At 40.8% G+C, this 27930-nt stretch overlaps 1 protein-coding gene across 2 annotated transcripts in view; it reads left to right on the top strand.

Moving 5' to 3' along the window:
- Positions 1-7411: 7411 nt before the first annotated feature.
- The window catches only part of KDM1A (lysine demethylase 1A), a 64460-nt gene continuing 43941 nt past the window's right edge, over positions 7412-27930 (top strand). For both annotated transcript variants that reach the window (XM_081226049.1, XM_081226048.1), the window contains exons 1-2: positions 7412-7912; positions 16319-16484. In XM_081226049.1, coding sequence (XP_081082175.1) covers positions 7559-7912; positions 16319-16484 — 520 coding nt within the window. In that variant the 5' untranslated portion in view covers positions 7412-7558. The remainder of the gene's footprint in view (positions 7913-16318; positions 16485-27930) is intronic.

The raw sequence follows: 27930 nt of genomic DNA, 5'->3' as shown, positions 1-27930 counted from the left end.
TCAAACTTTTTCATTCCAGATGCTCTCTTCAAGATGCAGTGCCTTACTGTGGGCTCATTCATATGTCACATATAGATCGAGTTTGTGGCTGAATTGTTGTATCCATCTCCACAGCAGGGGTTACCATATGGACATTCTCCTAATGGTCCCGTCTTGGGTGGTCCAAAGGCCTGGTCATACAGCAAGACCATTAGCAACGGCCCATGAAGCTGTGTAAAAGGGACTATTTACAAAGGTGTGGGCAGGCTATAGGGAACCCACAAGTGTGGTGCAGTACCCCTGGGCTGGTAACTGGGGGGATGCTACTGCCCTTGGGCCAAAAGGGAACTGGAAGAAGGTCTTGTAGAGAGAGCCTCCTCTGTGATGACCCAGCCAGCCTTAAACCAGCCCAAGGCAACCCCACAAGAGGCATAAGCATCCCAACCTCCTCCTTCCCTCTCATCCTCTGCCAGGGATCCCTGTCGGCCAAACTCAACTGGAAGCCACAGGGTAAAGGAACCTGATGATGCAGGTTGGCCCCCTGGCAGAAAAGGCAGAAGGATGGAGAGTGGGCCTGGAGGGCAAGTAGAAGATACAACACACAAGGGAGGGTTGCGATTTTAGATAGGGCAGTCACAGGAGTCCTCACTAGGAAGGGATCATTTGAGCAAAGGCCTGAAGAAGTGTAGTAAGTCATCGAATCCTCACAGCAATTGATAAGGCCATTTTATAGTTGAGGAAACTGAGGTACAGCACTCAGCTTATTCATCATCCAAGATCACACAGCTAAGAGCTGATAGAGTTGGGATCTAAAGCCAGGGAATTTAGCTCCAGGTATCCTGCTCTAAACAAAATAGGATATAGAAAAATCATCATAAAATGAAAGGGCAGAGAAAATGTCAGGACATATAAGACTGTGATTGACAGTCATAGATGTTATTTATTGAGTACTGACTGTATACGAGCCACTGTGTTAGGTGCTATGAGGGGGATATATAGATGAACAAGATGCTGTGCTTAGGTTTCCCTGGTGGCACAGTGGTTAAGAATCCACCTGCCAATGCAGGGGACATGGGTTCGAGCTCTGGTCTGGGAAGATCCCACATGCCGCGGAGCAACTAACCCCATGAACCACAGCTACTGAGCCTGTGTGCCACAACTAATGAAGCCCACGCGCGTGGAGCCTGTGCTACACAACAAGAGAAGCCACCGCAATGAGAAGCACGTGCACTGCAACGAAGAGCAGCCCCCGCTCACCACAACTAGAGAAAGCCTGCACGCAGCAACAAAGACCCAACGCGGCCAAAAATAAATAAATAAAATAAATAAATTTATTTATTAAAAAAAAAGATGCTGTGCTTGCCCTCAAAGAGTCTATAATCTAGTTGGAGAGTGGGGAGGGAGTATAGAAACATTTACAAACCAAATCCCAGCAGATCGTCATACATTCTATCGTAGAATTACAGATAAAATGCTGGGAGACCACTAAGGAAAGAGACTCTTTACAGCTGGGCTGAGGGAAGCTTTCCGGAGGTGGTGGCTTTGAAAGAAGCAAAGAATTGTAACAGCAGAAAGGGGAAGATAAGGGATTCCAGGGGAAGAAACCATGTGAGCAAAGATGTGGCTGTATTTGGGGGATGGCTGATCACCTAATTTGATGAGAGCGCACGAGCCTTTTGCTAAGAGAGGTGATTTTAAGTGGGACACCAATAAGGCATAAGCCACACTGGATCCCACAGCGAGGCGGAGACTTCCTTCTCAATTCTCCTTAAGAGAGAAAAGTCTCGGCTGAGTGCTGGCATATCTTGCAAACACTAACACTCACTAATCTCCCTTTTTTAGTTGTTCTTTGTTTGTTTGTTTGTTTGTTTTTGCGGTACACAGGTCTCTCACTGTTGTGGCCTCTCCCATTGCGGAGCTCAGGCTCCGGACGCGCAGGCTCAGCGGCCATGGCTCACGGGCCCAACCGCCCCACGGCATGTGGGATCTTCCCGGACCGGGGCATGAACCCGTGTCCTCTGCATCGGCAGGCGGACTCTCAACCATTGCACCGCCAGGGAAGCCCCATGCATTTCTCTTTATACCACTTTATACCAGTTCTCAGTGGGAGGCTATTTTGCCCTCCCCTGGGGACATTTGGCAATGTCTGGAGAAGTTTTTGGTTGCCACAAGAGGGGTGAGGAGTGCTATTGGCATCTTGTGGGTAGAGGCTAGGGATGCTGCCCAAAATACAGCATTGCACAGGACAGTCTCTCATCACAAAGACTTATCCAGCCCCAAATGTCAATCGTGCAGAGGCTGAGAAATCCTGCCTTAATGTACTTTCACTACACAAAGGCATCCATAAACAAGGCAGGATATTGTTTTGCATGTTTTTTAACTTTACATAAAAGACGTCATTGGCTTCCCTGGTGGCGCAGTGGTTAAGAATCCACAGGGGACATGGGTTCGAGCCCTGGTCTGGGAAGATCACACATGCCGCGGAGCAACTAAGCCCGTGAGCCAAAACTACTGAGCCTGCGCTCTAGAGCCTGTGAGCCACAGCTACTGAGCCCACGTGCCACAACTACTGAAGCCTGAACGCCTAGAGCCCGTGCTCTGCAACAAGAGAAGCCACTGCAATGAGTAGCCCCCACTCGCCGCAATCAGAGAAAAGCCCGCGCGCAGCAACAAAGACCCAACACAGCAAAAAATAAAATTACTTCCCTGGTGGCACAGTGGTTGGGAGTCCGTCTGCCGATGCAAGGAACACGGGTTCGTGCCCCGGCCCGGGAATGTCCCACATGCCGCGGAGCGGCTAAGCCCGTGGGGCGTGGCCGCTGCGCCTGCGCGTCCGGAGTCTGTGCTCCGCAGCGGGAGAGGCTGCAGCAGTGAGAGGCCCGCGTACAGAAAAAAAAAGTAAATAAATAAATAATAAATTAAATTAAATTTTTAAAAAGATGTCATAATCTAGGTACATTTCTGCTGTTTTCATTATTCAATTTTAGAGATTTATCTACCTTATACATGTTTTTAAATTTATCCATTTTAATTTTTCCCACTTTAAAGCAGTTGTTACTGTTGTCAAAGCATGTTGTCAACAAACACGAAGTAGAAGAGTCTGTGATGGGCCCTGTTCTTCAGCTGAGGCAACTGAAACTTTGTGAAGGAAGTGCTTTGTCCTCTATCACCCAAGAGGGAGCTGCAGAGCAAGGTCTTAGACCAGAGTCGGATTCCTTAGTCTTGCCGCATTGTCCTGACACCTTCCCTGTCTTCCCACCCCCCAATCTAGCTGCGACTATCCCATCACCCTCAGCTGAAGCTAAGGTCCCTCTTGCTCACCTGCTGGGGCTCTGGGGGCGTGGGCTTGAGTTCTTGACCAGCCAGTTGCTAAGCAACAGCAGAACGAATAGGAACACAAACTAGGCTGGCTTATAGCTGATCAGCCAAGCCATCAATGCTCCTATGGTGCCTGAGGAAGCAAGTGTCCCGTGGAGATTCCTAAAAAGAGACATTAGCTCCCCCAGCATTATGGCTTGGAAGCATCCAGGCCCCAAGGCCCTGCCTGTCTCGCATCTAGGACAGTTGCCCTCCATGACAGGAGTCATGGCTGCCCCCTCCTCTGAGTCATAACCAGCCCCCACCCCCAGCTGCCACATAACAATAATATTAACTCCTCCTAGGTCTTAAGCAGCCACTATGTGCCAGACTTTGACAGGCAGTTCACAAGCATCATCTCATGACATCCTCACAACAGCCAAATGATGTAGGCTTTCATGATACCTCAGTCATTCAACAGTACTTCCGGGCCTAGTCGCTGGGGATAAAATGGCCAGCAGTACAGAGCCTCTACCCTTGTAGAGAGAGAGACAGCAAAGAAAAATTATCCAAAACTTGGAAATAAGGCAAAAAGATTTCTGCAAGCTCATTCACAGTCATATTAGGATATTGTCTAACTGGCCCATTTGTTTGTCACCTGATGCTTCAGGGGAAGGAAATTTTATTGGGTTTAATGTTTAATATTGATTAGGGTCCTGACTCTGTAAAGTCAGATGGAAAAGTTGCTCCACCAATTTCACTTGGGTATATTCCCAAAAATTGAAAGCAGGGTCTTGAAGAGATATTTGTATACCCACGTTCATAGCAGTATTATTCACAAATAGCCAAAAGGTGGAAGCAACCCCAAAATCCATCAGCAGACAAATGGATAAGCGAAATGTTGTATATACATACAGTGGGATTAGCCTTAAAAAAGAAGGAAATTCTGACACATTACAACATGGATGAACTTTGACAACATTGTGCTAAGTGAAATAAGCAAAAAGCAAAAGCTATTTGATTCACTTATATGAGCTATCTAGTGCGGTCAAATTTATAGAGGCAGAAAGTAGAATGGTGGTTGGCAGGGGCTGGCAGCAGAGGAGAATAATGAGTTGTCATCTAGCGGGTACAGAGTTTTACAAGATGAAAAGGGTTCTTGAGATTGTTTGTAGAACCATGTGAGCGGATTGTTTGCAGAACCATGTGAACGGACTTAACACTAGTGAGCTGTACACTTAAAATGGTTAGGATGGTAAATTTTATGCTATATGTATTTTACTAAATTTAAAAAATTAATTTAAAGTGAATTAAATTAAAATTTTTTAATGAATTAGTTATTTCTGGGAAAAAATGGATAAGTTGCAAATGATTTTTGTTTGCAAATAGATGCAAATGAATTCTGTCTGACAGAAAAGATAACCTCAAAGTTTACAGTTTTATGGCCTTGTAGGACATTATTTTTTTTCTTATTCAACTTTGCAGTCTCATTCCAGCATTCTGTGTTCCACTGACCAGTGACTATATTATCAGTTTCTCATATTTTCCTTTGACCCATCTTTATCATCCTGCTGTTCTCTCAAGAAGGAGTTAAGGGACTTCCTTGGTGGTGCAGTAGTTAAGAATCCACCTGCCAATGCAGGGGACACGGGTTCGATCCCTGGTCCAGGAAGATCCCACATGCCGCGGAGCAACTAAGCCCGTGCGCCACAACTACTGAGCCTGCTCTCTAGAGCCCACAAGCCACAACTACTGAGCCCACGTGCCACAACTGCTGAAGCCCGGGTGCCTAGAGCCTGTGCTCTGCAACAAGAGAGGCCACCGCAATGAAGAGTAGCCCCTGCGCTGCAACTAGAGAAAGCCCGTGTGCAGCAACAACACTCAACGCAGCCAAAAATAAATAAATAATTTTTTTTTAAAGTTAAAAAAGCAAAGAATGAATTAAATAAATCTTTGACATGTGCTCACTATTTTGTATGGGAGTTCTTTATGTTCAAATGTAAATTTTAATGATTATGTTATTCTAATATATTCAATTAGTTGTCACTTGTTGGGCCTTAGGAACCTGAGATAAACACTTTTTAAAAAAAATAAACTTATCTATTTATTTTTGGCTGCCTTGGGTCTTCATTGCTGCATGAGGGCTTTCTTTTTAGTGGTAACCAGCGGAGGAGGCTACTATTCGTTGCGGTGCACAGGCCTCTCCTTAATGTGGCTTCTCTTGTTGTAGAGCACAGGCTCTAGGTGCGCGGGCTTCAGTAGCTGTGGCACATGGGCTCAGTAGTTGTGGCTCGCCAGTTCTAGAGCGCAAGCTCAGTAGTTGTGGCACACAGGCTTAGTTGCTCCGCGACATGTGGTATCTTCCCAAACCAGGGATTGAACCCATGTCCCCTGCATTGGCAGGCAGATTCTTAACCACTGCACCACCAGGGAAGCCCAACACTTTAAAGTTAAATCTTTGTACACATACTTAAACATTTCCCTAGAATGTTTTCCTGAAAGTAGAATTGCTGGGTCAAAGGATATGCATATTTTTAAAATCTAATTTTAAATTTTATCCAACTACTAAACATGCAAGCCAGTCAGATAGAACTACAGGGTTTAAAACAAACAAGTTTCCATCTCTTATCTCATCCCTTCCCACCCTCACATTCTACGACTCAAACAACCAATTTCAACTCTTTTAGCTATTTCTCCTGGTATTTATCTTGATATATCTGAGTAGTATGCTTATACTGTTATTTCTGAATTTCTCAATTTTGAAATTATATACTATCTTTTCATGATGGAATCTGGGCATTTAGCTCCGATGTAGAAACGCCTCCATTCCCACTTTGTCCCCTCTTCTGTAAACCCCTCTCACCCCTCTCCTCCACAAACTTTCTCTTTCCTCCTTTCTCCCCATATAATTCTATCCCTTTGGTTAAAACAATATTCATTGTTTATGTTATTATAGACATGTCAGTGTAGTTCACAGCTGAACCATGTGTTGTATTATGATTACACTTTCTTTCTGGCATAGCTTTTAGTTTTCCTGAACTTGTCTCTTTTTTTCTGTTAGCTTAGTTTAAAAAAAAATTCAACTTCTTTGATGTAAAATCGACATAAAATAAAATACACCTATTTTACGTGTGTAGTTCAATGAGTTTTGACTAATGTAGACACGCCCCAGTCAAGATAGAAAACATTTCCATCACCCCCAGCAAGTCCTTTCCAGCTCTTTTGAAGTCAACCCCCACCCTCATCCCAGGCAACCACTGATTGGATTCTATCACTAGAGATTAGTTTTACCAGTTCTTGAACTTCACGTATAAATGGAAGTATTTTTTGAGAATTATACTTTGAAGACACAAACTTGTAAAAAAGTGATTACAGCTCTGTGTCCTAGAGGAAATAAGCTTGAAGAACACAAAGTCTGTTCCAGTGTTGGGTCAGTGAAGGATTCCTGGAGGTATTAAAAGAATAAACTGCCACCACCATCAGCGACATTAGAAAGAATTAACCTGGAGTGGAAAGCCGTCATGTATGTGGGGATGGGAGCATAGGAGTGGGAGGAGGTGCGAGTGAGGAAGTGCAAATGGGGAGGGGGTCCAGACAGAAGACAGAGCATGAACAAAGCCCCGGAGGCAATGGCAATCCCGTTTGGACTCATATCTGGATTTCCTAACTTTTGTCCATTTTATTACCTCGAAACTCATTTGCTCTCCAAGATTTCCCCAGTCGAAGCCGGACAATTATGAATAGTAAATACGATGATCTACCAGTTACATATCAGTGTTTTCCCCTGTAAACTCTTTGACAGCAAGAACTTAATTAAACCTTTGTCACGTAGTAAGCATTAATAAATATTGGTTGAACTGACGAATGAGTAGGTGAATGAATGAATTAGTGAATGAACGAATGAATTTATGAATACACGCAAGTCCCTGGAGGAAACGGTCGCTCTCGGAGGTACAGTCTGGCCCAGAAGCCCTAGAATGCGGACCGTGCTGGGACCGACCCCGAACGCTAAGGAGACGCTCTAGGAAAGCTTCGTGCAATTTGCCATGGCGCCGCTCTAGCCTCGAGGACGCCGCTCTATGGCAGCGGGGAGGGCGGGGCCGTGGGCGTCTCGGGCTTTATTGTTCGGGCGCGGCGGGAGCGCGCGGAGCGCGCTTAGCGCGTGCCTACGAGGCGGCGGTTGGCAGCGCGCGGACTGTGTGAAGTGAAGCGAGGCGACTCCGGACTCACGGACCGGCAGACCGAGCGGCCCTTACGGCCGTCCGCAGCCAGGCGGCCCGAGATGTTGTCTGGGAAGAAGGCAGCAGCCGCGGCGGCGGCGGCGGCAGCGGCGGCGGCGGCCGGGTCGGAGGCCGGTGCCGGGGCAGCGGGCGGCTCGGAGAACGGCTCTGAGGTGGCCGCGCCGCCCGCGGGCCTGTCCGGCCCTTCCGAAGCCGGGCCGGGGGCGGCCGGGGAGCGCACTCCCCGCAAGAAGGAGCCCCCGCGGGCCTCGCCCCCCGGGGGCCTGGCTGAGCCGCCGGGGTCCGCCGGGCCTCAAGCTGGGCCTACCGTCGTGCCTGGGTCTGCGACCCCCATGGAAACGGGAATCGCAGAGACTCCGGAGGGGCGACGGACCAGTCGGCGCAAACGGGCGAAGGTGAGGCCCGACCCCCGCCCTCGAACCGCAGATCCCGGCGCCAAGCTTCCCCGAGGTTGTCCAGCCCTCATTACACCCCACCCCCGCGAGCCGCGGTCTTGGGCCTTGAGCCCCATGCCCAACCGACCTCCCCAGTCACCGACCTCCACCCACCTCCCAACTAGGTTGCTGGGTGAGGTGGGAGAAGGGAAGGTCTTTGCCTGTGGTGAATGCGTCTTCATGCCGGGACCGGGCCGTCCTGGGAAAGGGGGATCTCGGGGAGGGGTATTTTACTCATTTACATCTCGTACACCTTTTCATTTTCTTGACTGGGAAAAATGGCTCCCTGACGTGGAGTTATGGTTGGCCTTGCTGGAGACATACATCATTTGTTTGTCCACAGATGTGTCTGGAAGCTGCTCAGCAATATTTATGTGTTTCGGCCGGGAGCACATTGAGGCTATAGGGTGATGCTAAAGTAATTGCCTTAGCCTTGAAGACCGAAAAAAAGGAACTTCTTTTTTTTTTTTTTTTTGAGCCCTTTGCTGTGTGCTAGGGAGTTTTGCTCTTTGTCCTTTTATCCTGTCAACGATCTTTTGATGTAGAGTTTTACAAATGAGGAAGCTGATTAAGAGGGTTAATATAAGTTAGTCAAGGTGTAAATATACGGTAAGAAAAGGCTTTGTCACAGGAGTATATACAGACTCACATCTCTGGGTGCCAGATGCTGTGTTCAAAGCATCACCAACTTTTTATTTTTGCTAAACACCAACTGGCAGGTTTTGCTAGCCCCAGTTCAGGAATGAGTAAGCTGAGGCATACAGTTTAAGCAACTTGCCCAGAGTCGCAAAGCTAAGTAAGTGGTGGAACTGGAATGTAAGCCCTACACTTTCAATGTGATAAAGTATCATTAGCCTCTGAAACAAAGGATCACATGTGACACCAACAGTGAGCAGGGCACTGGGGCAGTAGTAGGGCACAGACTTTAGACGTGGCCCTTTTCTGGAGATTTCATGGTACAGTTGAAAAAACTGGAAGTATGTGTACATATAATTTTAAGTAACTAAATATTTTAAATTATGTAATTTATGCATATTACAAGTTTTCTATCTCTATATAATTTAAGTGGATATACCAAGTCAGTGTGTATGAGGAGCTTCTTGAGTATTGCCCAGATTGAGAGCCCTCAGATTGAATTGCCCAGTTTTGAGAGATCTCTCTCCAAGAATACCTTGCTCCAAGTATAAAGGAAGGAAGTCTTTGGGGGGGGTGGCGCAGTTTAACCAACGCATAGGTTGGCAACTCCCAACTCTCTGAAATGAAATAGAGGGCAGAAGCCCAATTGGGTTTTGTGTGTGTGTGTGTGTGGTACGCGGGCCCCTCACTGCTGTGGCCCCTCCCGCTGCGGAGCACAGGCTCCGGACGCGCAGGCTCAGCGGCCATGGCTCACGGGCCCAGCCCCCCCGCGGCATGCGGGATCTTCCCGAACCGGGACACGAATCCGTGTCCCCTGCATCGGCAGGCGGACTCTCAACCACTGCGCCACCAGGGAAGCCCCCAATTGGGTTTTGATTTAACTGTTTCAATAGAAAATTTGTCCAGAAACCAGATGATAAAGATTTTTTTTTTTAAGAGAGCAAGGTGTCTCTTATTTATTTATGCATGCATACCTGCATGCTGGGTCTCTTAGTTGCTGCACACAGGCTCCTTAGTTGTGGCTCGCCAGCTGCTTAGTTGCAGCACACAGGCTCCTTAGTTGTGGCATGTGAACTCTTAGTTGCGGCATGCATATGGGATCTAATTCCCTGAGCAGGGATCCAACCCAGGCCCCCTGCATTGGGAGCATGGAGTCTTAACCACTGTGCTACCAGGGAAGTCCCTCAGATATTTTTTTTAAAAACAGGTTTATTGAGATAATTCACATACCATAAAATTTACCATTTTTGAGTATGTAATTCAGTGATTATTAGCATATTCACAAAGTTGTACAACCAGCACAATATCCTACAGTCAATTGTAGGATATTTTCATCACCCCCAAAAGATACCTGTACCATTAGCAGGCACTCTCCATTCGTCCTTGTCTCCAGCCCCTGACATTCACTAATCTTTCTGTCACTGTGGATTTGCCTTTTTTGGACATTTATGTAAATAGAACCATATAATATGTGGCCTTTTGTGTCTGGTTTTAGCATGTTTTCAAGGTTCATCCATGTTGTAGTACTTCCATTCAGTACTTGACAGCTCACTGGCCAAATAATATCCTAGTGTACGAATATACCACATTTTGTTTATCCATTCATCATTTTATAGATATCTCCACTTTTTGGCCATTGTGAATAATGCTGCTGTGAACATTTGTGTACAGTTTTTTTGTGTGAACATGTTTTTCGTTCTCTTAGGTATGATACCTAGGAGTGGAATTGCTGGGTAGTATGGTATCTCTGTTTAACTTATAGAGGAGCTGCCAAACAGTTTTCCGTAGCAGCCACATCATTTTACATTCCCACCAGCAATATTTGAGAGTTCCGATTTCTCCAATCTTATTGACACTTGATAATGTCTTTTTATTATAGCCATCCAAGTGGGTGTGAAGTGGTATCTCATTGTGGTTTTAATATGTAGGCTAAAGATGTTGAATTGAGTATCTTCTCTTGTCCTTATTGGCCATTTATATATCTTTTTTGGTGAAATGTCTATTCATAGCCTTGGCTCATCTTTAAATTGTGTTGTCTTTTTATTGTTGAGTAGTTAGAGTTCTATATATACGGTGATTACAAAAGTTTTAAATTTTGATTTCCAGTTTATTTTTTCTTTTGTCCCTTTTGCTTCTAGTGTTCCATCTAAGAAACCATTGCCTAATCCGGTGTCATAAAGATTTACTCCTATGTTTTCTTCTAAGAGTTTTATAGTTTTAGCTCTTGCATTTAGGTCTGTGATCATTTTGGAGTTAATTTTTGTACGTGGCATTCTTTTGCATGTGTATATCCACTTGTCCCAACACAATTTGTTGAAGACTATTCTCTCCCCTTTGAATGATTGATACCCTTGTTGATTGACTATAAATGTAAGGGTTTATTTTTCCACTCTCAATTCTATCCCATTGATCTATATTTCTCTTCTTATGCCAGTACCACACTGTCCTGATTACTGTAGCTTGGCAATATGTTTTGAAATCGGGAAGTGTGAGTTCTCCAGCTTTGTTCTTTTTCAAGATTGTTTTGGCTATTCTGTATCTCTTGCATTTCCATATAAATTTTAGGATCAGTTTATCAATTTTTGCAAAAAGGCAGCTGAATTTCTGATTGGGATTGTGTTGAATCTAGATTAATTTGGGGCTTGCTATAAGATTTCTTTGTAATTCTCCTGTGTTTAATTTTCCTTTGTGATTAGCTCTGAAACTCTCAAAAGAACAATGGGTTATGTGTTTATTTGGTGAGCAACTAGGAAGTAAAGAACTGGGGAAGCTGACCTACGTATTCATAGCTAGTCTTGGGAACCAGAGGAAACAGACCTCAAGGGATAGAGTATCCATAAAGGAGTAAAATGGAAGCTGAGTCCACTGTAGATAGACCTTGCTTCAAGGCCTTGCCTCAAGAGTTTATGCAGGGGATATATCTATATTTTATAGCCTGGGAGCTTATTCATTTTTTTGGGGGGGGGGACACTCTTTTTTTTTTTTTTGGCCACACCGTGCAGCATATGGTATCTTAGTTCCCCGACCAGGGATTGAACCCATGCCCCCTGCAGTGGAAGCAATAAGTCTTAACCACTGGACTGCCAGGGAAGTCCCTGAGGGAAACCCTCTTTTAAAAAAATTTATATATACATAAACATGTATATAATTATATAAATAAGTAAATATATATATAATTATGTAATCAAAATTAGGTTCAGGGTATTGGAAGGAGTCCATGCAATTGAGGGTCCCTGAGGCTTAAGTTTTATTAGTTTCAGAATAAATTCACCTCTGAATGTCTATGCTAACATTATGGCAAACTATTTAAGGTTTGAAATTGTTAAATTGGGCTGAGACTTTGGGAACACCACACAGCTTAAGGAATGGCGGTCTTGAGCTGGGCCTTGAAAAAGGACAGAATTTTTTAAAGTGTTCTGGAAAAGGATGGACTTCTGGAGTTAACTCATCCTCCTGTGATTCCTTTTCCTCAGAAAAATAAATCCTACCTTGTAACATTATTAGGTTTAGATGTAATGTAAATAAAATGCTTATTGCAGTGTCTGGCATAAGTAAGTAGGTACCCAGTGATTAAGTACTACTAGGGAAGAAAAGGAAGTGAAAAATGCTTGGAATATAATAGAAAGTGGTTTGAGAAGCAACAGGGAGTCTAGAGTGGACAACTGAATGTTGCGAACAATGGGCAAATGAATTTAATTGGAAATGAGGTTCTTCTAGGAGCAAGATAAGCTGGAGGGATCAGTAGTGTTGTAGAGTTGTATCTAGGTTGTAGAGAGCCAAATACTAAATATGTGCTGTCCAGGATGGTAGCCACTAGCCACCTTTGGCTATTGAGCACTTACCCATGTGGCTAGTAGATTGAGGGAACTGAATTTTTAATTTTAATTTAATCCTAAATAGCCACATGGTAAGTGCTCAATAGCCACAGGTGGCTAGTGCTACCTTATTGGATGCACAGATACAGAACATTTCCATTATCACAGAAAATTCTGTCAGACAGCATTGCACTAGATTATGAAGTATAAGTGCTATGAGAATTTAGAGAAGGGAAAGATATATTTGTAAGTTTGGAAGACTTAGGGAGTAATTTGCAGAGGAGGTGGGCCTTGAATTTTAGGCATTGGATTTACAGAAAAGGTGGGAGTAGCTTTTAGGGAGTTTAGGGATGATTTTGACTAGTGTGTTAGAAAATGATTAGAGGTAAATTTGACTAGTTAGAGCTAGAGAGTTTATATGCTGTTTTGACAGTTTTGGCATTCATTTGTTAACCTATCTGAAAATACAGTGTATTTGGACAATTAATCTGGCACTTGTACCCTAGGTGAATTACAGGGAAGAACTGTTAAAAGACTGGAGCTTTAAGGTGGTTGGGAAGTGAGTGAATCACTGTAACAAGGGTGTGGAAGAGATAGGAGAGACTAGAGATATAAAATTGAGAGTCACGGGTGTACAGGTAAGAACAAGTAGCCTACTGACTCATCTGCCTGTTGAGACATCTTTTTGTACTTGGTTATAAGTAGTTGTAGAACCTCTGAAGTCTCAGAGGATTTTACTTAGGGATAAAAGATTCCCAATCCTTTATGTTTATGGTATCCATTCTTTTTCTCAGGGGAATAATTTTTATTTTTTAGAGTTTGTATGATTCTTTCAGATGGTTTTTAAACTTTTTCGTAAGTGGAGAAATCCTTTTTTACAAAATATAATTTTATGCACAATCCCAAAATAAAATACTACTTGCCTGTTTTATATGAAGTTTAAATTTATAACATTTATTTTAGTTGTCAGTCTTTGATACAATGAGGCTATTTCGGTAGAGCCAAATTTGGGAGTGGAGGTTAAGCATAATAGTTGCAGCCTCAATAATTTCTGTATTTTGTTTATGAAGTATTGTGCTGATTGACAAGTAGTGGTAGTGCAAAAGGTTGTTTCCTTTGTTTTTAGCTTGTCTTGACACCTCAGGACACTCTCTCAGTTGAACAGAGATGGCAGAAGAAATTTTATTCTTCAGTCTACCCAAAATTGAGTTACCTAAGTAGTACAACTTCATGTGTTGGTGACCTCTAAAGGGTTATGGTTTGGTTTAACACATATGAGTACTCATGTTAAAAATACATTTTAAAGGGCTTCCCTGGTGGCGCAGTGGTTGAGAGTACACCTGCCGATGCAGGGGACACGGGTTCGTGCCCCGGTCCGGGAAGATCCCACATGCCGCAGAGCAGCTGGGCCCGTGAGCCATGGCCACTGAGCCTGCGTGTCCGGAGCCTGTGCTCCGCAATGGGAGAGGCCACAACAGTGAGAGGCCCGCGTACTGGAAAAAAAAAAAAAAAAAAAACATTTTAAAATTAATAAATGAAATCCCCCAAAAATCCAAGGGTTCTGTGGAACACATTTCTTTTTCTGTTGTTGTTAAATACTACCTTAGATATTCTTACTCCTATCTCTAGGTATTTTTCTGATCTCCTTTTTTTCTTGAAAGCCAAGAACTCTAGACCAGCCTCTTCCAAGTGTATTCCTTGTTAGTAGTTATTACATCAAAACATTGGATTAGGGCTTCCCTGGTGGCGCAGTGGTTGAGAGTCTGCCTGCCGATGCAGGGGACACGGGTTTGTGCCCCGGTCCAGGAAGATCCCACATGCCGCGGAGCGGCTGGGCCCGTGAGCCATGGCCGCTGAGCCTGCGCGTCCGGAGCCTGTGCTCCGCAACGGGAGAGGCCACAACGGTGAGAGGCCCGCGTACCGCAAAAAAAAAAAAAAAAAAAAAAAAACACATTGGATTAAACAATATTAAAAAAGATTGTTTTTGCTGTGAAACTTCTCAGTACTTTTAACATGTATTATGACTCTCCTAGAAGGGGCCTATAAAGAATGCAGTGTTTCCCTAACTTTAATCTTGGATTCATTTTTCCTTCAAAGGGCATGGTGTCTTAGGCAAAAGCTGAACTACTTCAGTAGAGAGGATCGTATATTATTGTTTGTGTTTGTCCCAGAATTTGCACATTGCCCAGTTCCACAGTAGGCACTTGTTAAGTGATTATTGATTGAATGGGTAGGATTAATGGGCAGGGGATTAAAGGGCTGAATCTTTGGGACAGGGAGAGATCAAGCACTGTTGAGGGGTAAAAGGTGAAAGGAAGCTGCATACTGTAAACATGTATTACATTTTCTAGCCCAGCTCCCTCTTTGAAACTTTTTTCCCTCCTTGCTGCTTTACCCATTATTCTGAGGTCTGTTCCTAACAGTTTAATCTCAGTCAAGTAGGATAAAGTTTGTTATCTGCATTTTTGGGAGGTTTTATTGTAAGGTCTCTGAGATGTTTACCTGATCAGGTTTTTTTGTTTGCAACTAGAGTTTCAGCTTGTTAAGGGCAGAGATACTCATTCATAATCATTTTCTCCATTGTACCATGTTCTCAGTTCAGTATTTGATAGATAAATAAAATACAGTTATTCATGTGTTAAATAAAATTCTTAGAGCACAGGTCAAAGCTATTCAATTTATCCATAATTGTTTCCATTTTCTAACCCAATCCCTGTTTTCAGTAAAACTCTTACCTCCCCTAACTAACTACTCCCCCACCACCCAAATCCTGTGGCCATGTCATTTAAAAAAAAAAAAGAAGACAGATAATAGCAGCCAGCCATCTGGAGCGATTTCAAAGATATTTCGAAAGTTAAAATAGACTACATTCACTGTAATCCACAGGACGATGCATTTCAGAAATCTGATATATTGTATTTGGAGGCCATGTTGTCTTTGCCCTGTCTCCACCTCCAATAAATACTTTTTATTTTATTCATTTTATCTTTTCATTGAATCCAGAATAGAGAGCTCTTGTTTCTGTAGCTTCCTTGTTAGGGTAGGGGTCAAAAAGATGATTTGACAGTGTTCCAAGGTTGATGACTATTTGTAATACCACATTACACATTTTAACAAAGAGGTCCATAATAATCTTCCCTATCCTAAGTTGCTTTACCCCCCAATAAAACATTCATTAAGACTGCTTCCTCTTTCTACTTATTACCTGGTTTTCCCGTTTGTAACCCGTGTGAATTAGTAGTAAGGCTTGTAGTCTCCATATCCTCATGACTTACTCCTTAATTTGTTGTAATAAGGATTCTTTGCTCTCATCATTCAACTCTCTTAGGTCACCAGTGTTTTGCTTTTGTTTTTGTTTTAAGCAAATGTACCTTTTTATTGTTTCAGTTTGACTATTGCCATTTGCAACTTTTATTCCCTGCCCACCCTCCCCACTCCTCAATTTGGTTTCTAGAATTCTTTTGCTATTTACCTATGGAATAGTAGTTAGAAGTACAGATTGGCATTAGACAGACTTGTTATTCTAGCTAACTGTATTTTTGTCTGACTGAGGGCTAGTTTAGTCTCTTGTTGAAACTTCCAGTATGTGAACATGATATATACATATGTATAGATGCACACAGAAACGCATAATTAATTTTTATTTGTAGAAAGCCTCAGAGTCATTGATTTGAATTTCAGTACTATGATGTAAAAGTTACAGTTTGGGCTAAATCTGAACTGACACAAGATTATTTCATGAGAGATTTTGTTTTTAATGGTTACCTATTATGAGCTAGCTTGTTCCTTGTTATTTGCTTATTTTCCTTAAAAATTGAAGTTAGAAAACAATTCATATTTACTGATGGTTCCAAACTGAGTTTCTGACTTTAGATGTCCATTGTATTTAGCTTTCCCTGGTATAATCTCCATATAGGTAGAGTACAGAGAGATGGATGAAAGTTTGGCCAACCTCTCAGAAGATGAGTATTATTCAGAAGAAGAGAGAAATGCTAAAGCAGAGAAGGAAAAGAAGCTTCCCCCACCACCCCCTCAAGCCCCACCTGAGGAAGAAAATGAAAGTGAGCCTGAGGAACCATCTGGTGAGTTGTAGTAACTAACCACACTTTTGTTTTATCTTAGAAATAAGAATAAATGAATTTATTCCTATTCTACAATGTTCTTTATGTCTTTGGTTTATACTCTTATATTGGCCATGTGTATTTTTGTGTGTGTGCACATATACATGTATACACACATAAATATACATGCATATATACATAGTGGTACTGACATTCTTTTTGTGTGTGTCTGTACATATAGGAGGAAAGTAAAGAATGAGGGTAGAAGGAATGGCTGTGTAAGGTAGCTGGAAAGTTGGAGAAAATGCACAGAAAGCCAAACCCAAAGAACCAAACCTTTCAGTGATAACTCTGATTCAGAATTTAGAGATAGAATGATTCAGAAATTATTCTGGCTAAATTATGCCATTTACTTCATGGTTAGATACTTTCAGGTAAAACCTTCCTGGTGTGGATCAGTTTCGAAAAGGGTCTTTTCCTGGTGAACAAAGATAAAAATACATGCTGAAGTCAAAAAGAAAAGACTTAAGTGCCTGTTATTGTTTAGTTATTGAGCCCTCCAGTGAAAAGAATGGTATAAGAAAAGGCTGTGAAGAGATTCTAAGGTCACACAATCTTCCCTATGACATTGAAAGATTATTGGAGCCTATAGTACTGTTTTCAGAGGTTCAAACATCTTAAAAGAATTCTCACTAACATCCCCTCAGTGAGTCCTACTGAGGATACCCAGACCAATTAGGAATACCCTTTTGTTTTGGAGAGCCAAACAAAAGTAGAATCTTAATTAATATTTCATATCTTCTGCCTTTAATGGCTACTCTTTAACTCTTCTTGACTTTGAATTTTTACTAAGTTCTTCTCCTTAAAATACTTTCTGTATTTCCAGTAGCTCCAGGCCCATTCACCTCACCAATTCTTTTAGAGAGCATTACAAATCAGGTGTTAATTTAAACTTAGATTTAGAACTTAACAGATTCTGGCTAAAACTCAAAAATAAAAATTTATAATTTACAGTAATTGTAATAAAATGTGATAAAAGAATACAGTTTGAGAGCATTTAGAAAAAGATAGATTCTGGGTTTAAATCTTCTCAGGAATCAGATTTCCTAAGAATGGTTTTCCTAAAACTTTCTTAAAATAACTTATTGGACAGTTACTTACTGGGAGTGGTATATTACCTTTGGGATTAATGTCCCTGAGGCAAAGGTACCTCAACAACACCTCCTCTCTTTTTGTTGTTTTTTTTTGTTGTTGATTTTTTTTTCCTCCTTTTCCTAGTCTTTTACATTTAGCTCTCTCCCCTTCTTTCTGTCCTTACTCCCAACTCTTCCCTTGACTCTCTACTCCTTTCTTCTATATTCTTCTTTGATTCTTGCCTTTCTTTTTTTCTACCTTTGCTGTAGATTTGCTAATGAGATACATGGGGATAATCCTTTTGATAGCTGTTCTATAGCTCCAGAGGCTGCTGATCTCTTAGTTTAAGGACTCGGTTATTCAGTAGATGATCTGATATCTCAGGTACGGCCTCACCCTCTTTTTTGTGTAGTTGTCAGTGTCTCCAGTAAGAAACTGATTAACCATAAGGTATCAAGTTGATATACACTTTGTCCTCTGAAAATTTTAAACCAAGTCTTGGTGTTTTCTTTTTTGTGAAAGAGGTTTTTTATTTTGTTTTCCTTCCATAAATGTCAGATATTGTTCCTACAAAGAGTAAATATCTTTTTTAAAATTATTTATTTATTTATTTGGTTGTGCTGGGTCTTAGTTGCGGCAGGCGGGCTCCTTAGTTGCAGCTCGAGGGGTCCTTAGTTGTGGCATGCATGTGGGATCTAGTTCCCTGACCAGGGATCAAACCCGGGCCTCCTGCATTGGGAGCATGGAGTCTTATCCACTGTGCCACCAGGGAAGTCCCCAAAAGTGAATATCTTAGCAAAGGGATTTAGGATCTGGGGAACTGTCTTTATGCCATTATGTTCGAGTTAATGTTAATCCAGTGGTTTAGTTTAAGTTTTAAACTATTTAATATTTTGGAGAAAGTTAAAGTTTTGTTTCTTAAGTTTAGGATATCTTCAGTGCTCAGAGGTGTGCTGATAACAGCCAAAACTTACCAATTATTTGTGGTTATGAAAATAAAGTTATTTTTTCCTCTAAAACAACTCAAAAAAAATTTTTTTAACATTTGTAGGTGAATTAGGGAATACTTACCCGGGAAAAGTAGTGATAACTTACTGGCCTGCAGAATTTAGAAATAGTTTGGGTTCTCATGGTGAATAAATATTATCAGGGAAGTTCAAGTATGTAGAAACTGTCCAGGGTTTCCAAAACCTCTTGTCTTATCCGAACTAGTTCTTTCACTTAAGTTTTCATTCAAAAATTGAATGGAAGCCTTGCCATATGCGTATCTTAAAATCTTGAGAGAAGATGTGGGTCTGGTTCTTTACCAAATCTTTTCAGTTATTTTAGGTGATAACTAGTCATTAACTTACTCTCTTAAAATATATAAGGTTTGAATACATTTCATTCTTACCAGCTTTTAAGCATGTTTAGAAAATTTTGCTTTGCTTTCCACAGTGTTAATCTTAAGAAGAATAAAATATTTTGTTAATTATGAAAGCACGAGGTAGCACGAGGTATTCTGAAGTCAGTGGGTAAAAATGATTTGACTGGAGAAGGTTCCTCTAGGAGAGTTCTAAGAGGAGGCCGGAAAGGAAGGTTGGAGCCTTGGTTACCAGGCTAAGGAATTTGAACTTGATGTCCTTTAAGCACTGGGAGGATCTGGTCATGGGTAACACTGAGGTTTTTTGAGTGAAGGTGCTGTACCAAAATATGTGTTTTGGAAAAATCAATCTGTGTGCTCTATAAGGGCAAAGTAAAGGAGTAAAGAGACTGGGATTGGAGAGATGATTTAGGCTATTTTGGTAATTGAGTTTACTGGATTTTGATCAATGGAAAAATGTTCTCAATATCAAAGTTGAATTTTTTGGGAAACGAGGTTTGGGTTTCAGGAATTCCCTGGTGGTCCAGTGGTTAGGACTCAGCGCTTTCACTGCCTGGGCCTGGGTTCGATCCCTGGTCTGGGAACTAAGATCCTGCAAGCCTGCAGGGTGTGGCCAAAAAAAAAGGAGGTTTGGGTTTTTTTCTGTTTGTATTTATTTAATTGAAAAGAAGTTCTCTGTTCTGGGTTAAACACTGTTTGTAGATTTGTCAGTTTTTAATTATAACAATGTGGCATTTAGTTCTGTGGTAGTCACATGGGTAAATGTATATTTCATACTAAATATTGCTGCTTATGTTTAAAATTCACCTAATTTGTTTTCTTAAACATTTCCATGTATTTTTATATTTACTGTACACTTCTGAATATATTTGTTTTAACAAACGATGGTTTTATTTGGTTTTCCAGTACCTTTTCTATCAAGATAAAAGTGGCAACTGAGCCTGAACAGGTTGTCTTTGGAATTGAGTGTTTGGTTATTAGTTGTGTCACATAATAGTGGCGCGTCTATAAAATAGAGTAAAATCTCAGTTGGAGTTTACATACTGGTTTAGAATAATTGCCACTCTGTTAAAGTAGCTTTCTATTGGAGAAAAGCTTTCTTCCCTTCTTGACTCAGTTGTTTCCCTGTATGTATACCTTAGATTATTCCTCAGTGAGGTTTTACTAAGTTAACTAATTTGCTAGCACTTAGCTTTTTTATTTTCATACAAAACATAGTTTTTTTTCCCTTCACTGCCTTTCAGCAGTTGAAATTTTCCAGAAAAATCTCGCTAGTAGTTCCTGGATTTAAATTTTGTATTGGATTACTGTTTAGGAATTCTGGTTCGGGATTACTGTTTAGGAACTCTAACATTTGGGGTTAGAAGTAGCTTAGTTGTGTATAGCTTAAGATTTGTATGGAAACTTACTCTAAAATAAACAAAATGAAATTTGAAATGGGTTTTTAAGATGCCTTTCTTAAGGCTTCTTCACGTTAATGGATTTCTCAATAGAGACATCAGAAGTATGTTTAAAATATATGTATGTATGTGCATGTGTCTGTATGTGTACCATTTTTCCAGGCTCAGTGCTGTGCTAATACTCTAATGAAACTCAAAGGCTTCCATTAATCATTGATTAACTGTTCAGATCAATTTTGTTAGATATTGTTAGCTGGTCGGTGACGACTTTATTATATTCCATTTTATTGAATGACTGTGGGAAGAATCACTTTATCTCCTTGTTTAAAATAAGGATTCTGGTGAGAATATAACAAAGGAAAGTGTTTGCTCTCTTCTCTGTTGTGCATGGTAATTTTGGATGTGTTTGGTGTATGTCTTTGAAATATATGTAGGCTTTTAAACAAATTACAAAACAATGAGATGTGAGAGATTGCTATGACAAAAAATTCTGTGTGGTCTTAATAATTTGGAGGCCTTGTTCATGTAATAGTCATGCTGTAGATTGAAAGTATTTTTAAAAATCACACAAAAGGAGATGCAACCTGAATTAGTAAAAATACTAAATTTATATAAAATATACAAAATGTACGTGTATGGGTAGAAGAATTTAGCTTAAAATTCAGTGAAATTTGATCACAAATACTGTTGACAAGAGATTGATCGAAAACTTGATGAGTTGCTTTATTTGCTGTAGCAAAAATCTAAAAGGCAGAATCGTTTGGACTATCCTTTAGAACTCAGTGTAATAGAATTTGACCAGAGAAGAGCTGAAGATGGACCTTACTTTAAAAGAAAAAATCAGTGGTTGGTCCCAATATTTGTACAGTGGTCCTTATATTTTCATAGTTCTTTGTTTATAAAGTACCATGATCATCTCTCCTATGAGGCAGTCATACTGATTGCAGTCAGTAAAAGTGCTGGATTTGGCAGCGTGGATAGTTATGGTCAGAGTTCAGGTGAATACTTTCGTTTATCAGGCTGTAAGTACTCTCAAGTGGCACATCCCAGCCTTTTCTCTCTCCATGCCTACAAGTGCACAGCCCCCATACCCAGCAGGAGACCCTCTTTTGTAGGTTTAGTAGAAGTTGCTAGGAAATTGATCCCTGAAGGGTTGTTTAGTAGAAGTTGCTAGGAAATTGATCCCTGAAGGGTTGTTTATATTGCCATTTTGGCCTGCTAGTGTCAACTAAGTGCCTGAAATCATTTGATTTTCTCATCATATGAAGTATGATGTATACATTTAGAAAACAGACCTAGGATTAATTTTCTTGCCTTTTTAAAAAAAATAAATTTATTTATTTATTTATTTTTGGCTGTGTTGGGTCTTCGTTGCTGCACGCGGGCTTTCTCTAGTTGCGGTGAACGGGGGCTACTCTTTGGTTGCAGTGCGCTTGCTTCTCATCGCAGTGGCTTCTCATTGTGGGGCACAAGCTCTAGGCGTGCGGGCTTCAGTAGTTGTGGCACGTGGGCTCAGTAGTTGTGGCTCGCAGGCTCTAGAGCACAGGTTCAGTAGTTGTGGCGCACGAGCTTAGTTGCTTCACGGCATGTGGGATCTTCCCGGACCAGGGTTTGAACCCGTGTTCCCTGCATTGGCAAGCAGATTCTTAACCACTGCACCACCAGGGAAGTCCCAACCTTTTTTTTTTTTTTTTTTTTTTTTGTATAGCATCATTTCAGGGTTTTGATTTGGAACTATGCTCCAGAATAACTTATTAGAGAGCTGGGGGAAAATGTCACAGGCCGAAAAGGTAACCTAGATCAATTCAACAAAATTTTTGTATTTTGAGAGATTCCTAAAAATGGACCAAGGTGTATATTACTATACAACACATGGTCCCCACTCTCAGATAATTTATAGCCTAGTATGAGATACAGATGTATACATAAATGTATAATAGAAGGCAAAATACTCTTAGATGTTACATTTCAGGGTAAAAATTTGGAGAGACTTAGAGGCAGAAAGGGTGGAAAGGAAGGAAGTCTTCAGATCCTTCTTTACTTACAGGAAGAGTTAAAAAAAAAGAAACCCAACAAGATAGGGGGTTGGTGGTGTGGAGGGGAAAATTTTTATAGAGACATTTTCTACACAAAATAAGATTTTCTCAAATGTGCAGCTCCTCATTCACTTTATTCTACATACATTAATTGTAAAACTATAGTGCTTTGTTCCGGGCATGGTGCTGGATTCTGAGGGCTCAAGGCTGAAGACTAGGTCCTCCTGCAAAGAATTCACAGTCCGGTTTAGGGTTACAGATATTAATTGACAACAATGAAGAAACAATACAATAAAAGTATATACAAAGTATGGTGAGACTGCAGAAATTGTTTTCAGATGTTTTTCCCAAAATTGGATTTTGGAAGTTTTACTTTAAACATGAAGGAATGAAGTTAGGCTTTTATGAAGCAGTTTGGGAGCCCTGATTTTTAACTGTTTACTGCTTTTGGCTGATAAGAACCATTGAATCAGATGCTACCAAGTTATGTTTGGTCTTTAGAGATTGACCTGCTTTTCTTAATGAATGATTTTATTTTATTGATTATTTTGCTTTATTTTTTATTAAGGCAAAATAGTAATTCGTTTAGCTGAGCAACTTTATTTTTGTAATCTCCTCGTATTCTTTTGCTACCGTCCTTTATTTGGTGTGATCATGGATAATAGAAGAACAGGATACTTTGAGGATTTTCTCATCTGAAAAATGGGGCTTGATATGAGGATCATATGAGAAGATATGGGCTCCACTTTGTGTACAAATGTCTTGTATTCATTAAACACAGTTGAACCAGGAATACAGTGGGTTGGTGGTGGTGTTTTTTTCTTTTTTTTTTTTTTTTGCGGTACATGGGCCTCTCACTGTTGTGGCCTCTCCCGTTGCGGAGCACAGGCTCTGGACGCACAGGCTCAGCGGCCATGGCTCACGGGCCTAGCTGCTCCGCGGCATGTGGGATCTTCCCGGACCGGGGCACGAACCCGTGTCCCCTGCATCAGCAGGCGGACTCTCAACCACTGCGCCACCAGGGAAGCCCAGTGTTGTTTTTTTTTAATTAATTTATTTTATTGAAGTGTAGGTGATTTACAGTGTTGTGTTAATTACTGCTGCACAGCAAAGTGATTCAGTTTTACGTATACACACACACACACACACACACACATTCTTTTTTAAAATATTCTTTTCCATTATGGTTTATCATAGGATTTTTTTTTTTTTTTTTTTTTTTTTTTTTGCGGTACGCGGGCCTCTCACTGTTGTGGCCTCTCCCGTTGTGGAGCACAGGCTCCGGATGCGCAGGCTCAGCGGCCATGGCTCACGGGCCCAGCTGCTCCGCAGCATGTGGGATCTTCCCAGACCGGGGCACGAACCCGCGTCCCCTGCATCGGCAGGCGGACTCTCAGCCACTGCGCCACCAGGGAAGCCCTATCATAGGATTTTGAATATAGTTCTCTGTGCTGTACAGTAGGACCTTGTTTATCCATTCTGTATATAAAAGCTTACATCTGCTAACCCCTATCTCCCACTCCATCCTTCCCCCGACCCCGTTTCCCTTGGCAACCACCAGTCTGTTCTCTATGTCCGTGATTCTGTTTCTTAGATAGGTTCATTTTTGTCATATTTTAGATTCCACGTATAAGTGATATCATATGGTATTTGTCTTTCTCTTTCTGACTTCACTTAGTATGGTAATCTCTAGTTGCATCAGATCGGTGTTCTAGTCAGGAAAAAATCAGGTAATGGACTAGGTTGACATACATACTCTGTCACTTTTGGAAACTGGAAAGTGTATGTGGTAGCCCATTTTCAATAATGTGAATAGATCATTTTTTACAAAAAAGTATTTAAGCTTTTATATGTTAAATCATAGGAGGAGTGGCAAATCTTGGCACTTTCTAATAAAGACTTTCTCTCCTCAGAGAATAACAGTGTAAATCCATGTATCAACTATTGAGATATAACATTAAATTTTGCCATATTTGCTGATCACAGAGGTTTTAAACATTTGAAAATAGGATTATTTTTGCTTTTGCTATTTTTTAGCATCTTCTGATATTTGAAGATAGATAAATACATATGATTAATTAAAGCCTAAGAAGTTGTATGTTTTTCATAGCATTGTAGACTCAAATCATGTTTAAGATGGAAGGAGCCTCTAATCATAGCCCGGGAAGATATAGATAGCCAGAGTTCTGAAAAACTGTTACATGAGCAGGAAAGGGGGACTCTCTTGTTGGGGAATTCATGGTTATCAGTTGTGAAAAGTTATAATGGTTCTTTTAATAGCTCCAAAATAAAGTTCCATATTGGCCTTTTTAAAAACAGGTAAATAACTAGAAAAATAAGCTTTGTTTTTAAAGAACTACCTGTACTCAAACACAGCTTAAGCTTGGTCGTTGAGCAACATAACATAGCATCTGAATTGTGGGCTTTCTTTGCAACATTTTGAAAAGTGAACTACAAACCAAGATTTTGCAACAAAATAAGTAAGGAAAATGTATGGAATGTGGAGGGAAATAGCATGTGAAAAAGTCAGTTCTTTCAATTGGCTTACAAAACCTTTTCTTACTTCACTAGTTTGTAGGGCTTTTACTTTCTTTTATATAGGATCCCTGCTACTGAGCTTCTCAGTTCTGCCCCAGTATTAAGTTCAGGAGCAAAGCAGTGCTACAGCTCCTCCAGCGGTACAATGAGAAAATTCCAGGCAGGCTCCTACCTCAGGAAGCATTGTTTTCCTGCTTTCTAGACGTTAAGGCTATCTATTATAGCTCTTTATTTTATTTTATTTTATTTTATTTGCTGTGTTAGGTCTTTGTTGCTGCGCGTGGGCTTCTCATTGCGGTGGCTTCTTTTGTTATGAAGCACGGGCTCTAGGCGTGTGGGCTTCAGTAGTTGTGGCACGCGGGCTCAGTAGTTGTGGCACGCGGGCTCAGTAGTTGTGGCTCGCAGGCTCTAGAACGCAGGCTCAGTGGTTATGGCGCACGGGCTTAGTTGCTTCGCAGCATGTAGGGTCTTCCCGGACCAGGGCTCGAACCCGTGTCCCCTGCATTGGCAGGCGGATTCTTAAACACCGCGCCACCAGGGAAGTCACAGTTCATTATTTTAAATAACAGTGTAACCTTAGAATTGCTGCTCTAATTGGAGATTTCATTTTGGTTAATTTTGTTGGGGAGTATTGATCAGTGTTAGGTGTTTTAAAATGCCTCTAATGTGCTTCAGAGGAACCCCCTGAGGCTCTTCCTTCAGGATAGTTTGGTCTACCTCTCTGAGCCCAGTTTACTTTGCTTTGCGTTTCTTTGAGCTGCTGTAGATCATTTATTCTTCTGCCAAAAATCATAGTCAAAAAGTTAGCAGGAAAGATATGTATCAAGGAAGAGTGGTATACTTGAAGGTGTTTTTAAGCCACCTCTCACTACAGCAGGGACAGGAAGGCAGCACGACTTGGTGATGGTCACCAATAATTCATTTTTCTCAATTTTTGCTTTTTTACTCTTCTAATCATTTATGTTGACCAATTCCTCTTTGAAACTGTGACTTTCCTTATGAGATTAATTATACAGCTGCTTCAAAATTTTTTACCTCTATGTTGATTTAAAATTTCTTATACCCATTCTCACTTGTGAGTTCTAGTCTTTAATTTCCAACCATCTTTAGAGTATTTCCATTTAATTTTACTAACCTGTCTCCTAGATTTCCCATTTTGTCCATTGTATTACTATTCTCCTGAACTTTGGAAGCTTGGAGTCTTGAAAGCCCCTTATCTCTTTCATCAAGTCTCTTGTAAAGTCATGTGTCTTCCTGTGCACAGCCTCTTCACCTTGTCCATTTTTACTGTCACCTTTTTATTCTGATGGATTTCACTTCACGTCTAAATTATTTCAGTAGTCTTTCGACTGGATCTCCTTTATCTAGATCACCTTTCTCCTCTAATCCATCTAGTACAAACTGATTAAAGTATCACTTCTTTTGTTGCTTTCATGGTAAAAATACTATTCTCCTGCATTACTATTAAGATCAAGTTTAAGTTCTGGCCCTGAAAGTTGCCTATTTTTGCTTATCCTTTGTGTCTCCCACTGCTCTTTGAGATCATCTCCTTCCTTAAGCAGGGTGCTGTGTGCGATTCTTCGTACATACCATGTCTGTGGTTTTCTCCTTGCTTTTGTAAATGTTCTGGACCATGCTGTGGTTTCACCGTACCCCACAGCCCCCACCCCAGTCTATCCAAATTTCTGGATTTGTTCGGAAAAACTTCCCTGAGTCCCCCAAGTGTGTGTTTCTTGTTTCCTTTAAAAAAAAAAAAAGTTTCTTTCTGGATATTTTTCATCTTTCCCCAATTAGATTATGAGCCCTTTGAAAATAGCCTTTTCTACTTTTGATTTTGTGCTTGGCAGTTTGGATGGGTATTCAGTAAACATTAAATTTGTGAGATTATTAAGTAAGAAACTCAACTAGTGTGTTAATATAGTGCAAACTTGTGTGTTCAAAGATGGTTTTAACTTTTGAGATTTTTTTTCCTTTGCTAGTTTGTTAGGTTCGGTTGAAGTCAATCCTTGGCGGTTGTTTTTATTCTGTAAATTTGGTAAAATTTTGATTAAATAAATTTTGATGAATTGATTTTCTGTTTAAAGATCATTGCTTCCTAGAAGATTTAGTAATTCCTCAAAATGTTTACAAAGTTATCAGTTAATGTGATTCCAAGAAACTAAATAGTCAAAATGTGATGAATATGTTGTTCAGTATGTTCCTGGGAACAACACACCAATGATTCTCGCCTCCATGCCTGCCAGATAAAAGTATTTGAATGTAATAGACTTCCTCTTAAGATGTTGAAAGAGTGGTCTCTTGAGAGTTTGAATGAAGATGAAAAAACAATTCAGTAGTGTGACTGTAACTAAAATACTTAACTGTTCTTCAAGAATAACTTAACAGATCTGTAGATTTATTAGAGGACAACTGAAAGGCTGCTATGTAAGATAAACTGAAAAGATTTTATTTTCAACTTAGAGAAGATATGCACAAATAAACTGTATTAGGGTCTCTACTTCAAACTTGAGGATTTTGTGTGTGTGTTGTTAGCGGGGGTGTGTGAAAACAAAAGGAAGTCTGCTCGCTCAGTAGTGCCAGAATCAAGGTGATATTAAAAAGTTGCTTGTGTATATTTTCATTTTCTGTTTTGAATTTGAGCTCATGGAAGATAACAACCACATTTGCCTGCTGTTCCATGTCTTTGTACCACTGTCAGAAGCAGAGTTCTAGGCCCGAAAGACCCGAAGAGCAAATGAATATGGCATTTTATATGTTCTAATCAGAGACACTACCTGGATGGAAAGTTAGCTGCAAACTTTTGTATGTGTGCTGTTCTTAATAAAATGAATATTCTGTTAAAGATTAAAGGAATTAATATGTAATTATAAGACTGTTTCTTATGCCAATTGTATTGCATGATTCTGTGCTTTAAACATTATAGCATGCTGGCAAAATAAAGAATCTGAGAGCTGGTAAAGCAAAAAAAAAAAAAAGAGGAAGAATTGGTCTAGAAT

The sequence above is a fragment of the Mesoplodon bidens genome, assembly GCF_964165515.1.
Source record: "Mesoplodon bidens genome assembly, chromosome: 2".
NCBI classification, from domain to species: Eukaryota; Metazoa; Chordata; class Mammalia; order Artiodactyla; family Ziphiidae; genus Mesoplodon; species Mesoplodon bidens.
The sequence above is the reverse complement of the archived record's forward strand: the minus strand, read 5'-3'. Positions and strand labels throughout refer to the sequence as shown.